The 17,159-nt window shown below is 45.6% G+C and overlaps 1 protein-coding gene across 1 annotated transcript; it reads right to left on the reverse strand.

Moving 5' to 3' along the window:
- Window positions 1–136: 136 nt before the first annotated feature.
- SDAD1 (SDA1 domain containing 1) lies at window positions 137–16,592 on the reverse strand. Its single transcript, XM_065837940.2, has 22 exons — window positions 16,433–16,592; window positions 16,222–16,326; window positions 16,001–16,099; window positions 15,748–15,858; window positions 14,847–14,918; window positions 14,657–14,757; window positions 13,047–13,104; window positions 12,384–12,458; window positions 11,507–11,608; window positions 10,991–11,060; window positions 10,182–10,285; window positions 8,968–9,025; window positions 8,325–8,383; window positions 7,903–7,979; window positions 6,775–6,872; window positions 6,280–6,356; window positions 5,728–5,860; window positions 4,670–4,764; window positions 4,007–4,200; window positions 3,640–3,724; window positions 3,091–3,252; window positions 137–520 (listed from the first exon to the last, which is right to left on the reverse strand). The coding sequence occupies exons 1-22, from the start codon at window positions 16,520–16,522 to the stop codon at window positions 470–472; spliced, it is 2,076 nt and encodes a 691-aa protein (XP_065694012.1). The 5' UTR covers window positions 16,523–16,592; the 3' UTR covers window positions 137–469.
- Window positions 16,593–17,159: the final 567 nt, after the last annotated feature.

The raw sequence follows: 17,159 nt of genomic DNA on the forward strand, positions 1-17,159 counted from the left end.
ACAAGACTTCAGTTTCCTTTCTGTTTAAAGAGGTAAAAACCAGCGGCTTAGAAAATGGCTTTAGTGCATAAAATAAAAATCTAACGCAAACACAGGTACAGACAAATATGCACATGTTATAGAATGAGCCAGAATATTCTTTTTCCTTCCAATTACTTATTTAATTGCTCCAAGTGAAATTTTTTCACAAGTTTGTATATTTTCATGCTCACACATATAAAACTATCTGTAATTTATAGTCAATATGAGATAATTGCCTTGTTCCCTAGAACACACAGGAACATCCCAATCCTGCAAGGATTAAGGTCTCTTCAGTCTGTCCTATAGAAGCAATATCCAACAGCTTCTAAATGTTCAATTTTAATCCTGAAGAGAGATATATCCAATAATGCATTTTGGTCTTCATGGTGGTGGATAAGCATTTCCAGGGCTACTTCTTCAGGGTGATTAAATAATCCATTCCTGTTTTCTATTTCAGCAGCCGTTTTCTCTTCTTCAGAAGTGCATCTCGAAGAGCCAGCTAAATATGAAAGGAGTGGAATATTCAGGTAAGAATAATACTGAGACAACAACACTGTGACACCAATAACCCTATCAATAATCCACCACACACATGTATCCCTCAGCTACTTTACCAAACCAGACACAGCTGTAGACAAGATCACTGCACCAAAAGGAAAAATTACTACTCATTCAGGAAGATAATTTTTGGTTAACAGACCAAAATTTTGTAAGAGAAATCTCCCTCTAGCTGCTCACACCATTTGTACTGAAGCTTTTGTATACTGCGGGTAAGGTGGGACTGCAGATGGAAACTGAGCCTCAATTCGCTTTAAACCAGCTGACTCGGGGAACAGCAAAACCACAGCAGCAGAGAGCAGACAACAGATAAGGAACGTGAACAGAAGGCCTGGCCATGCTCATGTCCTTCCTACTGCTGCTCCATAACTATTTGTACTTCAGTTTAAAAGCCACTCAAACTGTCCACGAATGTAGACAGACTGAATCTGATCCAACAAGAAAGTAATAAAATATCAGGATGCAACTGCAACAGTTTCTATAAGTTTCTACAGAAAAGAGCAGGGCAGCATTTTCAGCTCCATGAGTAAGAAGTTTGGGTAGAATTTATGCAGAAACATCTACTTAAGTCCCATTACCTTATTTTTAATGATTAAGGACATTGCTAAGGAAAATTCCTGAAGCTATTTATTTAACCTCTGAGACAAACACTACCAGCTTATCAGCTAAAACTGGGAGCAGTAACTGGCAAAAACAGAGAGCTACAGTGGCAGAAATACTGTGGTTACTTAACTCTTAGCTAAAAGTAACAGTACAATTAGGCAAAGAGTTGGGCTTCAGATAAAGCGTTTCAGTACATCATTAGCTGAACATATAGAAAGAACAAGATAAGAGTAATGTAAACTGTTTTTCTACTGACTCGTTCAATTAGATCAAAAAAAAACCCCTTCAGTCCAGCTCAGAGGTAAGCAGGATTAAATGGCATTTTAAAAAACAGTATTGCAAAGCTGCTTTCCAAGGGAGGGGAGGAGGGATGCAAGAGGTTTTACAAGTGCCATATCACTTCTAAGGAACTTTGTCGTGTATTTCAGACCTGGTTGAGTTGGTTGGGGATTTAGCTCTGGAATACAGACAGTGTTCTACTCTACCACCAAAGAGGGCAGCAGAACACAGTGTCCTACAACAACGTACTCCAACTCACTTTTAACAAGGTATTGCCAAATCATGGTCAACACGGCCACTGAAGACGTGGCCTAATTTAAGTGAAAGAAGTATGAAACAATATTCTTTCCTTGTTTAGCTGTTACATTTAAACTTGAAGCATTCACTGAGAGTAAGGCCTGAAACCACTCAAGTTGGTTTTTTGTGAGCCAAGCATAAGAATTATTTTAAGCAACCATTTCCTAAAAATGCCTAGATTGTCCATTTGCTACAGTTTTGTGTGTTTTGAGAGCTGGGTCAATGTGCACAGCCTCATTTGGGGGGAGGCAGGATGAGGGCAAATGAAAAGACTATCGAGGATATTAGTCCAAGTCTTCGCATTTCAAATAAAGACTTAAGACATGTTCTTTCTATTGAGTCTACAAACACTTCCAGTCTTGCTGCTCTTAGGCAACATATTGCAGACAAACATACATTCTCCTTATATTGATCCTGGAAACAACTCACGAAGGAGGATTTACAAAAGCAGCATCTGAACGTGCTCTAGCACAACACAGAACCAAGCAATAAACCAAAAATTAACTCTGAAACAAAAACCCTGCATGATTAGCTTATTCTCCAAGTTCCTCCTGGCAGACGTTCAAAGGAGTTCCACTTTATAACACCCTGTAAGAGCCGGACGGGCCACCTGCCAGGTTGGCTACAAGGATTTAGGGCAGCCGGGTGGTGGAAGCACAGCCTTTCTGTGTGCGGGTGGGACGGCAGGGCACGGCAACACGGCTGCCAAGCGCCGGCTGAGGAAGAGGCCCAGAGCCATCACCCCGGGGCAGCACACAGTGCAACCACTGCGGCGGGATAAACCTATGTGCTTGATTTTTCCTTGGGAGTTTCCAAAAAGTATTTACATCTATGCTTTCAGTACTTTTGTGACAAGCTACTAGATGACCAAGGCCGGGACAGCCAAGTCCACAATGTGACAGTAACAGGAGAAAGGTCAAAGAAGGAATATGGAGAGATAAGCAACACACTAAAAATGCTTGTCCTGAAATACAACTCCACATCAGGGAAATATTTCTTATGTCACGGGATTATAGTCAGGGTTCTAATATGATCTGCTTGAGGTTATGTAAAGGAAAACAAACCATATCATGATTGTCTTCCTAACCTACATGTGACTCTGCAACAGGGCTTTGTCCTCAATGCATACTGAAGAGACTGACTAAAGTAAATTCACTACCACTGTCTCTGATACGCCTCCTCCGGTAGGATTCAAGGGAAGCCACCCAGCCCACCATCCTTTCCAGCAATTAAACCATCCAATTAAACACAGACTTAAGGCACAGGATAGACAGCACTCCACTGTAAGTTTCCTGCTCAGACTGCCCCAGCTCTTCTCAATGTCACATTTACCTGCTTTTCCCTGAAAGAACGCTTATTTTTTGTCCGGACGCTGTGGCTGTATCTCATCATCATGAAGTTCTTGTTCTTTTGCTTTTCTTTGTTGGATGAACTGGCAAATGGGTTAATTCTTGTTTTCTTTTTCACAAATTCTTTCCTGTCTGTTTTTCCAGCCTAGAATAGACAACGTCATGTAACAGGGGTCATTTTCCTTTCCCTACATTTAACATCAGCTGCAAAGGTTCCATGGCAGTAACAAGAAATCCAGGATCATTATGACTTTTGGTGTACACCACATGCATTTTACATTACTGGCTGTATTAATTATGTTCCAGTGAAAACTGAGTGTGTCTGTCATGGTATTTTCATCACCACCTGTGACAGCACAAGGTTGTTCATCTGTCACAGCCCAGAGGCAACAGCACAAAATCATCCAAAGCATTTCTCCACACACAAATGGCACTCAGCTTACAGATAAAGCCCATCACCTCCCTCCTTCTGCAGGAGACAAACACCCCCCCAAATCTGCAAACAGAGTAGGAAATGAGCCAAATTCCTCACCATTGCAGTTGCCAATCTGGTCTCCTTGTCAGATTTAGGCTTCTTATGAAGATGTTCAATATCTCTGAGCGAAAGCAACTCTCCCCTATGCAGGAAAAAGTAACAAAAAACCATGACACACACAACTTGATCCGGTAAGAAAACCCAAGTACCCTGCTGCCCTGCCCGGCCTCTCCCAGCTCACACCGTCCTCCTGGAAGCCTGCAGGGACGGCCTGGGCCAGGACCCTTCCCGGCTGCGGGCCCATTTGCCGCCTGGCACTGCAAAAGGACTGACCAAGAGCAAAGCGGGGTACCCTGCTGCAATTCAAACGTCTATGACCAGGTGACAAGCAAGAGAAAGCATGCATCAATATTCAATATCCTACCTGCCCTCCTCCTCTTCATCATCTATTTCAATGTTTTTCCTCTTTGCACCTTTGCCAGGTGCAGAATTAAGTTCTTTGGAGAGCTGGGCAAGGCGTATTTTGTGGAAGTCCTCTTGAGTCAGCAGCCTGCTTGTACTGACCGCTGCAGCTTTGGCTTTCCGTTCCTCTATGGGCATGCTTTTTATCTTCTCTGCCTTTGGAAAAAAGCACAAACCAATAATCATCCAGAGCTTTGCAAACCACTTCTGTCCATAATCCATGAGCCTTGCCTCCCAAATACCCATGTAGGGGCAAATACTACCGGGAAGTGCTACAACCAGCTGCTAAGGTTCTTGAGTCTTCTATTCAACGTGTCATTTCAGAAGAAAGAAGTATGTCCCCTCCTTCATATTTCAGAATCAATACAAGCACTTCTGTACATGTCAGCTCTGAAGGAATTCAGTACTGAACAGAACTCCCTTATCTCTGCTCCCCTCAAGCCTGACTACACATTTGTACTTCAGCACAGGTATTAAATCACATTTAAACCTCTCTGATTCCAGTCAAGTAACTCCACAGCCCTGTAAATTAGTTATGAACAGTCACTTGAAGCTAAGAAGCAAGATCATCTGCTGCAATATCAACATCCACTTGTATGTGGGGTAGAAGACACATAGAACTTACTACTTGTTGCTGCTCCTCATCTGAGGAGTGATGCACATCAATCCATTCTCCATCTTCATTATCTTCCTCGCTCAGACTAGCGCTTTCCCATCCATCTGCTCAGAGAAGTGTACAGAGCTCTACATGCTTGTGTTCCAAGTCATTTCAGATTGCTTCCCAAGCTCTCACTGCCTCTCACCCCCCATCTGCTAATGGCATTGATGCCCAGGGCTGCGCAAACCAAAACCAAACGAGCTGCAGGCCTCAGCATCCCCGCCTTACAACTACACTCACCTTACTAACACAAAAAGTACCTCACACATCTGATTGATCATCGCTCACAATTAGCCAGGACATGCACAGTTGAACAGCCCAGCAGCTCCCATGCTTTTACCCGCTGGCAAGCTCAGCTACCAGACTGCAGCTGGCACGTGACTGACTTAAAGCTGTTCAAACATCTCAGCTTGGATTTGTCAGTGCACCCACCTCACACACACCTTCAGCTGTGGACACTAACTTCTATAGTGATAATTGCCTATCATACAGCAGGGTAAAACCTTTTTAAACACACACCCCCACAGAACAGATTGCTTAAAACACCTGGTGTATTTCGTCATTCCTGTGAGCTGCATTTTCTTAATACATTTCTTAATTATGAGTTTATAACCAGTGTAAAACAGCAGACAGAGCCTTGGCAGGAAATGCATTTGTGTAAATCCCCCACACTCAAAACCAGGCCACAGATAATACTCAAAGCAGCTGGCAACAAGTGAGTGTTACAGCACCATGCACCTTATTGCTGTGCATTGCAAAGCTTAACTCTCCTCTGATGTTCAAGATGCTCCAAACAAAGCGCGTTTGAGACAGGCTCTGAAGAACCAGTTTTCAGACACTCCTTATAACACTGCTTAGCAATGGTGGACCCCATCTCCGCCCCCCATAATCTAAACAAGGAGGGAAACAAATACAGACATTTGCAAGCCACACTACATACAACAACAAGAAATTAAATGCAGAAACACCAGGGTTTATGTCCAAAGAAAAACTTAGAAGTAATAGAGCCAAAAAAAAAAGCCAACCTTCCTCTTGATTTCCTCCCTTCTCCTTTTGACTCTCAACATCCAGAACTTCAGCTCCTGGAATATAATCTTTGGCATCCAGCTCCCCATACTCATGAATCCTGGCTTCCACCGAGGCCTCGGTAGGCTTACCCTGGGAGCAAAGCAAGTACGCGTTCGGCAGGCTGCTGTTTTAATGCCCACAAAACCATGAAATCACCCAATCCACAGGAGAGGAGGATGCAGGTAGAAAAGAGAAAATTCCACCTGATGAGAAGAGATCTTGAATGACTGTGAAGTTGAACTAACTCTCGGAAAATGGTTGTTGTGGGGAGTAATTCAGGGCTCGGGGGATGGAGTGCACGCACCACAACAGTCAAGCTTCTCAAGCATGATGTGCCAAGGAGTTTGATAAATCTGAACTAAGTACCACATCGGAATGCAGCAAGGGACCAGGCAGAGGGAGGAAACACACCATCCCGCCCCGCTCTCAAGGGGCTAGGAGACTCGTTCTCATCATTTTCCACGCACAAGCCTATGTTTACAGAGAATGCAATGCACAGGAACACCTACCCTGAATTTCTTCTGCAGCATCTCTGGGTTCAGTGAACGGAAAAGGTGTATCAGAGTTCTTGCAGACATCATCACATCTACCCAGAAAACAACAAAAAATAGAATCAGGAATAAGTACAGAACAGCAGATTCTTGAACAAATGGAAAGGTCACTCAGACAATCGGTATCAACAGCCCCCTCACACATTTTCCGAAGTTACAGCTCCCGCCGATTTCTCCAGCGCAGGACGCAGCTCTTACCCAGGGCCAAATCTTAATCAGCAACCAGTTTCCCTTCTTGAGTTCTCAGTTTCCCCACCTTAACTACTCTCAATTGTTCAGTCTCTTAGGTATATGCACTCCAAATACAGAGAAATTCGGACATACTGAAAATGATACCTCTCAGTTCATATGAAAATAAAACACTGATTATTATTATAAAGGCAAGAACAATAGAGAACCAGATGATAGAGGAAAAAAAATGATCCAGAAGCCATATCCACATAATAGACTTACTTTTGTTTTTGTGAGTCTTGTACTGAACAAGGTCTTGGAGCAGATCTTCAGTCATGGCTAATGGACACCTTGCAGTGATTTCTTTTATTGCATTGATTCTGAAAAATGGAAAGCGAACCATGTTCTGAACACTGCGGTTGGGAAAGGCTCCTGCTGGCCCACTAAGAGGCTGAATTATCTGGAACTCTAAGAGCCTTATACAGCATTTACACAACTTCTAGTTTACTAGAGAAGAACATCACAAGGTACTCTCCATGCTCTAATTCTTCAAACCTTTACACCTTTTGCCCTTGCTCTGTACTTTCCAGTCATTATTTTATCTTATCTCAGGCCTCAGGGTTCTGCAGCTGCAGTCTGGGTCTGGGCAGAGCAGCAAAAGCACTCAGTCACCAAGCCAAGAACAATTATCACAGCTCGAGTCAACCACAAGCAGGCTAAGGACAGTATAACAAGTCCATGTGCTCGTACGAGTTCTTTTTAAGCCATCTTCACGCACACTCTTACTAAATCCATACCTGGATTAAAACCGCATCAGGAAGTAAAGAAATAGTTCACTGAACACTCCAAATGCATCAGTGCACAGTGGTCCTCCCCATCAACTGCTTCATCTTCTGCAGGGACAGCTCAGCTCTCCCAGAATCACTGCTCATTCTCTACTCCCCCTATAGCAGAGCTTCTGCAAATACCTCTCTGGACTAATCAAAGCACACAATGGCTTCACTAACAGCAACAGTTAGACCTGTCAGCAGTGACACTTCATCTACCACACGTGACAACTTGGAGTCCTGAATTAGGATGCTATCTGCTCACTGAATATATACAAAGGGTATTTATTTCACAGGCAGGATGTCTACCCTCAAAATAGGAACAATGTCTGGGAAGGAAAAATACAAGACCAAAGGAGAAAGCAAAAAAATGCACATCATGAAGTACCAAAACCCATCATTCAGCGAATTTAGAGGACTGCCAACAAAAAAAGTTCACATAGAAATCGTGCCCTAGTTGTTTTTTCTCAAGTGGGTTCTTCAAAGCGTAGTATGGATGACAGAACTATCTCTAGTGGTTTAAAAACAAAACCTTTTTCTACATGATGTGTGTTTCACAGTTTTTGTGAGATTCTGTACCCACCCTACGGTCATAACCTCCCCAGAGTTCTTGTCGGTGACAAAGTTGTTGGCAATGGTCATTAGCACTGACTGGATAATCTGAAAGAAGAAAAAAGGTGAAATAAACTTACTGCATATTTAATAAAATTCTGACCATTATTAATTACTTAGAGCCCTTTTCACAGAAAGATACAACTCAAAATAGCCTATAAACATTTTCTAGACAACTTGTCATGCAGAAATTAAGTCACTGGACATGGGGCTTGGTTCCCTTCACAAAAACAACCCCTTGGAACTTTCAGAAGTAGCCAAAACTACTGTAAGCTTTTCAAAAGAAAGCAGCTGACCAGGTTCCCTTCCACCCCCTCCCCACCAGTGCACTTGTTACATCTCTACGCTGGCCCGCTGTCCATTTTCACCACCACCCAAAGCCGCAGTACTGACCTCAGGTGGTACCAGCTGATGTGAAGCTTGTGCAGCAAACAGAAGAATCTTTGTCACTTCTGGAAGGGGGAAAAAAGGTGGTGAGAAGTCAAAGTACACTGCTGCAGCTTGGTCTGGCTGATATCCACATCCACCACAACAGCTCAACACGCTGCTCTGAGTCTCAAAGCCATGTTAGTCTGAAGTTACTTGGGACGACTATTTCTCCTTTGCCACCAAGCATCAGGAACTCACCTCGTCTGCACCCCAGCAGCAGCACAGGCCCTCCATAGCCAGCTAAAGCCAAAGGAATGCTCTACAACTAGACTGAAACGTGACTAAAAGAAAATAGCAAAGGACACTGCTGCTTTGCTCAACTAGTCAGGATTTGCTCTGGAACTAGGGACTCGTAGGTGAATTGTGTTCCACTGCTGGCATTCCTCAAGTGCTCAAGTAGGCAGCATTGAGTGCACACAGCTTCCATTCGAGCACTAAGTGCTCTGCACTTGTGGCCATCAGGACTTCTCACTTCATCCACAGCCTCTGGGCTACTCTTGATTTCTACTACACTACTGCTGCCTATTCACTTACAGCACCACTTTGAGGAACTGACCATACGTGTGGCATGATGGAGCACCAGCATTACCTGCCAGTAGCTACTTACCTCTCTGATGGGGCTGGAGGAACCTCTGAATGAAGGGGTAGAAGTTAAAAAGAAAGAGCTGCAGGAAAGAAATAAATTGTAATAGATTAGCTTCTTGTCTTTTAACTTGAGATCACTGATGATTCTACACAGCTTGCTCTACAAATGCCTTCAACTTTATTGCATGATGTAGTCTTGTCTTGAGCTTTAAATATGTGGAGAAAAGGAACTGACTTGTCCAAAGGAAATACAAAGCTCAGTCCTAAGCTCTGTGAAACACAGAGAATAGTTCTTGTGAGACTGCACAGCATTCAAACTCGGGCAGTCTGCTGCATGATCCTACAGTATGCTGCCTCCCTCAGCCACAGGAACACAACCTTCTCCCCCAAAACACACCGACTGTCCCTAAGGGCACTTGCATTTAGCATCTGAGTCCATTCAGTAATTTCTCCAGCAAGACCTGAAAAAGGATTTGTTGCTGAAGCAGCCTCAGACCTGGACACACGCCTCCCACACAACTTGACAAGATCTCTCTACACACTTCAGGTTCAGTTCTGCGTAAGTCTCACACAATGGGAAGTAGCACTGACTGAGGGCAGACACCACAGCACCACTCAGGTCTGTGCAGCAGACAGCACATGGCAGATGTCCTGGCCATTAGAGGATAGCTTTGTGCGGAACACAGAGCACAAACGCCAAGCTGCGTGCCTAGACTTCATCCCAATATGGGGTCAGAACGCAGCTGGCCTGCTTTCTCATGCTCCTCATGTTCAGTGTTGTTCATCCATACAGCCACACTGAGTAATTCCAGCTTCTTGGTAACCTTTGGGATACTCACAAGGGCTGTCTCACCCCTGCCCTGCAGAGCCCAGCAAGAGCAGATTACAAGCACGCCTTTAGCTATACCCCACAGCATGCTATACATAAGCAATTGCTGGACTTCTTTGCAAAGCCTTTCTCCTTGGAAGGACATCCCAGAAGCACAGAAGTCTGTCAGGGACCTCTGTCTGTTTGAGACAGCACAGCTATCACAGACCAACAGGTTTCTCAAGCAGAGCTCACTCAGTACCACACACACATACAGCGCTGTGCCATTCCACGAGGCCCACTGGCCAACACCTCAGCGTACATCATTTTTCACCATACAGCAAAATCACAGCTCACTTTCCAGAGGCACAGTGCCAGAGCACACACCAGCTGCCATCAGACCACTCAAACATTAACAGAGTCCATACCTCATGGATTCCAACTAGCCTAGATATAAGGTCCATGAGCATCATCTTCACTTCAAATCGTTCCTTACAGTTCTCCAGCTGCTTCAGCAGTTTCTCTGCAAAGTCTAGAACAAGCAATAATAGGTTTGTGGCAGACTCAAAGAGCACAGTGCAAAACTCCATGAGGATGGTGTTAGAAAAGGCAGTCAGTTTGGCTCATTTGGTTTTTAAGCCCCAGTGTCCTTGCACAGAGAAATTCAAGGTGGCCAGAGAACTGCTCTTGATGCCTTATTTTTCATCTCATAGAAGGTCTAAAGCTGTGCACAGGTTCAACAGAAAACCAGAACAAGTTCCACACCATCACAGACACTAGGTCAATATTTAAAGATTTTTAGACACATTTGGGTCCATCTGAAAAACGAGGTCCCCAGAGGTTGAACTAGATCACGCTGAGGACAAGACAAGCAATATTCAACTAGTAATAGCAAGACTTCTTTAACGAGGGCAAGCCAAATAAGCTATAGTAGGTAACCTGCTTCCCGTTCACATACATTATGGCCCTCACAGATGTAAGAAAGAGGCAGAGAGCCACATTCTGATCTGTAGCAACCTGAAACAGCTGATACAATACCACTCCTTGTCTACCTACAAGTGTTCCACTACAATCACAAGAGGATTGATCTCACTTCCATAAAAGTTATGACACTAGGATAAAGCACACTACAAGCACCTATTTGTCACTTTAATTCTCCTCGAAAGTTGTGTCTAAAATTCAGTGTCTAGGATTAACATGTAACTTGAAATTAAGACAAAATACAATGCATACTTACCTTGGGGATCATGAATCAAGTGAATAGCAGAAAAGTTGAACACCTCTGGCTTGCTCTTCTTCTTCTGTTTCTGCATGGCAAAAAGAGAGACTTTTCTTGTCTCCCTGAAAAAGCTGCACCTGCTTCAGCCTCAGGCTACTGGTAAAAGCTGCTCTGTACCGTTGTTCTCTTCCCAAAGAGGTACTTGGATTCTAGCAAGTAATCTGTCATCCTTTTAAAATGCATAGGGTTTTCAGCCACCTGACTTAATAGGCAACAGGAGCTGCATTATAGTCACTTGTCGAGCAACTACATCCTCTGATTAGGGGACCACAGAAAGGGCACCTAGAGCAGAACTAATCCACAACTTAGGCTAAGTCCATTTCCAAGTATCTCCCAGGCCAACATCTTATGCCTGGCCAACAGATGCTAAAGACTTTTACCTAGAAGAGATGCCAACAGCGAGCTGGCATGGGAGACACGAGTCCTGCACTCGGTGGTGTTTTACCTTAGGCCTTCAGGTCAGACACCACTCACCTTGAGAACCTTCATTGCTTTCTCCAGTTTCTTCTTGCGCTTGGTGGTTTTCTTGTTGGTTGCATAGCGCATCATGAGATCTCTGGCTGTGGGAGCATCATCCTTCGGAAAGAACATCAGTAAAACTACACTCAGGCAAAGTCAGGCCTCAGACGGGAATCGGAAATACAAACTAACAGTATTTTACAGGATCATGTACTGTATTTGAAAACTCTCCTTCATAATCATCATACAGAAATACGGGCATCTGAAATCCCAATTCCATAAAACTGGCCACATACCTATATGCAAGAGAAATCAACAATATTTAGCAGCACATTATCACAGTACGATTTATAGCTGGATAATCACCCAGTATTGTTCAGTCGGACAAACTATCCGGTATTAGCAGGTTGTAGACTGAAATCCTGTTAGGTCATCAGCCTTCAGGGTACCTGAATTATGTTCATTGGTACATAAATGGGAAATAAAGCGCAAGAGAGAGAACTGAAGGCAGACAGCTAAAAACCTAAACCACCTTCCAACACAGCAGTCGAAAGCCTCCTCCCACAATTCCACATTACACATCCAGCAACTCATTAGCTTAATGAACTACACTGACTAGCCCCTGCTTAGGTCTTCCAAATGAATCCCTTCCTTCCCAAGGACAAGAGGGAAGCGAAGGAACTCAGCATGGGTCTGTATACAGCCAGCCAAGGCATTCTGCTGTCAGCTGGCACCAGCTCCCCAAACCAATACCCTGTGGTGAAGCATGCAAACATCTGGAGCACACCGGATGGGAATGAGTAACAACGGGACAGAGCAGTGGAGCCAGGGTCACTGATGAGACTGGTGAGGAGCATCAAGAATGGGGAGGAGGTTTAATCGCAACACTCACCTCAGAGTCTGAGTCACTGTCCTGTTTCTCATCTTCATCTTTGCCAAGAAAGAACTTCAAACTGGCAACTAATACCTGAAAAGGAAATTAAGTTAATATAGCGCAGGACAAACCAACAGGCGTATTTACAACAGTCATACATCCACATGCTAGGTTACACAAAGACTCCTCCATTTTTTTCTACAGGCACAAATATGAACAGAAAGCAAACCAAACCACAGAATAAAGGCCATAAATATTTTGCACGTACAATCAATTTTTGCTGCCCATCCTCAACAACCAGAGGCACATGAAGAGTCAAAAACCTGCTGGGCTCCCACAATGCCTGGGGCAAGTTTAGAGACCCAAATTCTCTTGCTACCATTCTGCAAAGCCATTTCAATCTAATTGCTCCATGCCAGCTTAATGAGGAACTCCTGCATACTGATCTGACACCTGCCTGCCCCACACCAGCTGTAAGACAAGGGCTTGGTTCTGCTGCTCTGCACTTAGGAACCAAATCCCACCTCCTGCAACACCACAAGTGGCATTTGGAAAATAAAGCCAGTAGGACTAAAAAGATGAGTGAAGCCTGTTAGCAACTGCAGTAACACACTAACAAGTCACCCCCAGGAGGAAGGTAACTTGGGTAACATCCAGCTTCATGAAGCAATTCTTCCTCACCTTTGTCACTTTGGAAAAGCAGGCAGTCGTGATGACATTCACTGTTTTGGCATCATTCCTGTAAAAAAAAACCCACACCTTTAAAGTTTGGCAATTTTAATTTGTTCTCAGAAAAATAAATCTCATGAAATGACACTCCCAGAAAGCAGGAAGCTCAGGTCTCCCAGCGCTCCAAGGAGACAGGCTAACAAGTTCTGCTTCCGTCATCTCCTTCAACTCTAACACAGCAGTGGCTTCACCTAAACAGACAGACATGTACATGCCATCTAGTTCATGCTGTGGCTGAAGAAACACAATCTCCTGGATGAAAACTAAACAGATTCCCACTTTTTCCACTGCTAAAAATAAAATCCCTGCCTGGTTAAAAAAAATCAGTGCACAGTTCTAATAACATTAGAAAAGCAGCTGCATAGTTTTGAGATAAAGCATGCTCTAAAAATAAGGGTTTAGAAGTAAAATCTGCAGAAATAAATTGGATTTTATACTACATCTCACATACACACAAACCTACGTTTTAGAAATGCAAAAGTACCTTCCTCTCAGCAACGCTTATTGTCAGCAGTCCCTGCTTTTTAGAGAAAACAGTTCTCAGCCCACTCCTACCCCACACAAATCTTAGAGCTGCTGTGACCTTTTTCATTTATGGCACAGAACAGAGACCTCCTTGAGTGCTACACATCAAAACCCCTGGGCCCGGTCACCCCGGCACCACGTCCCAGCTGCATTTCTCTGCAATGCCTGGAAAGACACCAACTCGCAGCCCAGCTGAACACACAGAGAACCAGCTGGAACAGCTCAGGTACAGAATCCCAGACCTGCCACTGCTCTGTTGTGGGGACACTGGCAGCTGCAGCCACGCTGCTGACTGGCACTGCCACCTGCTGCACTGGGATCTCTGTGCAGTTCACTTCTGTGCAAGAACCAAGAGCAGAGGAGTTACACACGGAACAGCTTCAACGTGTGACAGCCAAGAACCAAGCAGGAGGAACAGACTGCCACCTTCTTGTGCAATTCACCAGGGGATAACATCTGCTCTGGCATTGTATAAAACAACATTAGGTACAAAACAGCAACTGGCAGTCATCAATGTGCTTTTATTCCTTTCAATACTTATCTAGGTAGGAATTTTCAAGCTGGTACCTGCTAAAAAAAGCAGCCATCTTATTGCTTCACAAAAAAATCCAAACCTGAAAGCACCCATTACATCAGTCAACTCAAACCAGCTTGGAAACTTAAGAGAACAAGGAAAAAAGGCAAAACTCCTCTCCCCACTGCACACCACAAGCTGTATGCTAATGCTGTATGCTAATACTCACAGCTTTAACCAGCTAAAGCTCAAAAACACAGGCTGCACATCACTTTGGTTTCAAGTGCAATTTACATACCGTTTTCAACTGAAACATTAAATAATCAACAACTAAGACTTAACAGCTTACAGTATTTCTTGTCAGCTAGAACACATTCCACAAAATCCAGCCCCACTGGAATAGAAAAATAAAACCATGTATGTCACTGCCCCCCATGTGACATTTCGCACTACGTGACACAAGTGATGTCAGGATGGCCACCCCAAAATAACCAGGGAATCAACACGAGCCTGCCAGACCTACCAAATATTCCTCCTGTAAAGCTCGATCATCACATCCAAAGAGATCTTGGCAGCAGTGGGATTGCTGTCTCTCAACATTGTGTACATGAAGTTCTGCAGCGTCTGAGAAAAACATTAGCAAGCACTTATTTTAAGTTTTGTACCATATAGAGAGATTTATTTCAAGTGTCTCTGAAACCTGAAATACTTACTGTGTTGACTTTATTGTTCTTGTGTTTGGCATTGACATTCTTGATGTCTGTCACGATGTGAGTGTACAGAGTCTGAAAACAGAGATGACAGGGAGTAACTACACAAGCCGCAGGGAACAACGCAGGTGCATTGCGACCTCTCCTGAGTCTTGATGTACTGAAGTGAGAGACCAAGGTGATCACCACTAATATTAGTTTCCCTTTTAAGTTCCAACTGGAAAAACACTAAGTTAGACTGTAAATCCACACCTAAGCTTAGTTTTCATGTCTTTGAAAAGTGTACTTAATTCACAACACAAGCTGCACTGAAGGTGGGACAATGAACAGGATGAAGCGTGGCTTAAAGAACTCCCACCATTCCTGTGCTCAGGCACCTTCTGATGTCTGCTTTAGTAATTCTGGTGACAGAGCAACTCCTGCCATCTTCACAGCAGCAAACCCAAAACACAGCTCTAGCAGCTGGCTTGGGCTGCTGTACTCAGTTTTCAGACAGAATTCACCAGGGCCTGCTCCAAGAGCAACGTCTGTGGGTTTCACTGCAGACTCACCCAAGCCGCTCGCTGCAAATGAGGACAGAGCTCCAGCCTGCAAGAGCACAGACCCGTGTTCACAGCAGCACTCTCCACCGCTAATTAGACACAGATCAAGCCACACAAATGAGGTTCTTAGGGACACAGTTTAATCACAGTGTTAGGCTAGCTGTTGGACTTGATCCTGAGGGTCTCCCCAACCAAAATGATTGTATGATCCTATGGCTCCGGTGCTGAAAGGGCGGGACTACTCTAAACTTCAGTTTGGTGCTAGGGGAAGGAGAAGAGTTGCCCGCCAGCACCACACTGCTTCTGGCAAGCTGGGCAAAACCTACTGCAAATGAAGACCAGCTTTTGTAGGCACGGCTTACTTTTCGCAGAAGTTTGTCGTGACACCGCAGCAGCTGAAAGAAGAGTTCCAGCAAACTCGTTGGATTTATGAGATTCTTGTTTCTTAACAAGATCAAAGCCTTACAGAAAGTCTGTAAGAGAAAGCAGGGAATCAGAACTTCATAATAACCCACAGCTTCCATCTTTATTTAAAATCAAAAAGCAAACTATACGCTCAAATTTCCAGCGCAAAGGGCATATATCAAGGACAGGGCTGTGTGGCGCTGGTCTCACCATACGCAGGTCAGCGTCCAGCACCGTGTGGTGGTAGGAGAGCAGGTCCTTGAGCTGCTGCGGGAAGTTCAGCATGTGCTCCGGGTAGCAGTGGGCGACCTGCGGGAAGGCAGGCGTGAAAAACCCTACCCACGCTCTAGAGGGCAACCTGCATCCCGCAAACGGACAGCGCTGCTGCCGAGAGCAGCTCGGGGCTGCGCCGGCCCAGGGCACGGGCTCACCTGCGCCAGGAACATCACCAGCTCCGCCAGCTCCCTGCTGGGCTTGTCCGGCTGGAACGTGAAGATCTCCAGGTGGGACTGGTAGTGGTGGTACTGCTGCAGGAACTGCGGGCACACGGGACGCGGCTGCAGGGCGGCCCCGGCCGGCCCAGGCTGCCCCGCCGCCCCCACGGTTCCCCCCAGCCCCCGGCCCGGCCCCCCCGCCGCCTACCTCCTCGGTGTAGGAGGCGGGGTCCCGCTTGACGAGGTTCTGCAGCTGCGGCAGGTTGCTGGGCAGCTTGTTCCCCTGCCGGCCCGACATGCTGCCGCCACCCGGCCCGCGCCGCCGCACACGTGACTACCCCCTGCGCGCCGCCATCTCGGCCCGCCCCCGACCGGCGCCGCCGAGGGACACACTTCCGCGAGCGGCACGGAGAGCGGAGCCGGCAAAGCGGCTGCCGGCTGCTCCTCCCTCTTACCGACCAAGGCTTCCGGCAACCTCGTCAAAGCTTAGAACAGCAGGAGTTCAACTTAGCGAGAAAAACTGCCTTCTCTCCGGTTTTCCAAGTTATTGCCCCCCCTTAGTTGTCCCTCCAGCACAGTGACCCTGTCCTCGCCCGGCTGGGTCACGGAACCCACTCAAGTCGGCTTTCCGAAGCCAAGCGCTGCCAATGGTGCAGCCACAGCTCTGAGAGCTCCCAGGCACGGAACACCGGCGCTGGTTCCCCTGCAGCCGTCAGACCCACGCAGCTCTCTGACTCGCAGCCACCAGCAGCGGGCACCAGGACCAACAAGGGCAGCTTGAAGCAACGAAGCTTCTCGGTTGTCGTAAGAAAGCAGCACCCAGAAGGAGCGGTGAAGTTTGACAGCAGGAGCTGGTAGCAGACACTCGTGGTACTGCCAGGGTGGGCAGTTGGCAGGGGCATGCAGTGTTATTAGGGGCCCTGAATTATTAACAT

This window comes from Patagioenas fasciata, chromosome 4, assembly GCF_037038585.1.
Source record: "Patagioenas fasciata isolate bPatFas1 chromosome 4, bPatFas1.hap1, whole genome shotgun sequence".
NCBI classification, from domain to species: domain Eukaryota; kingdom Metazoa; phylum Chordata; class Aves; order Columbiformes; family Columbidae; genus Patagioenas; species Patagioenas fasciata.

Coding starts and splice junctions, on each gene's coding strand:
- SDAD1 (XM_065837940.2), bottom strand. CDS start 16,522: ATGTCGGGCCGGCAGGGGAACAAGCTGCCCAGCAACCTGCCGCAGCTG. Junction 14,758..14,846: donor AGAACAATAAAGTCAACACA/GTAAGTATTTCA, acceptor TGTTTTTCTCAG/ACGCTGCAGAACTTCATGTA. Junction 4,201..4,669: donor ATGAGGAGCAGCAACAAGTA/GTAAGTTCTATG, acceptor TTTTTTCCAAAG/GCAGAGAAGATAAAAAGCAT.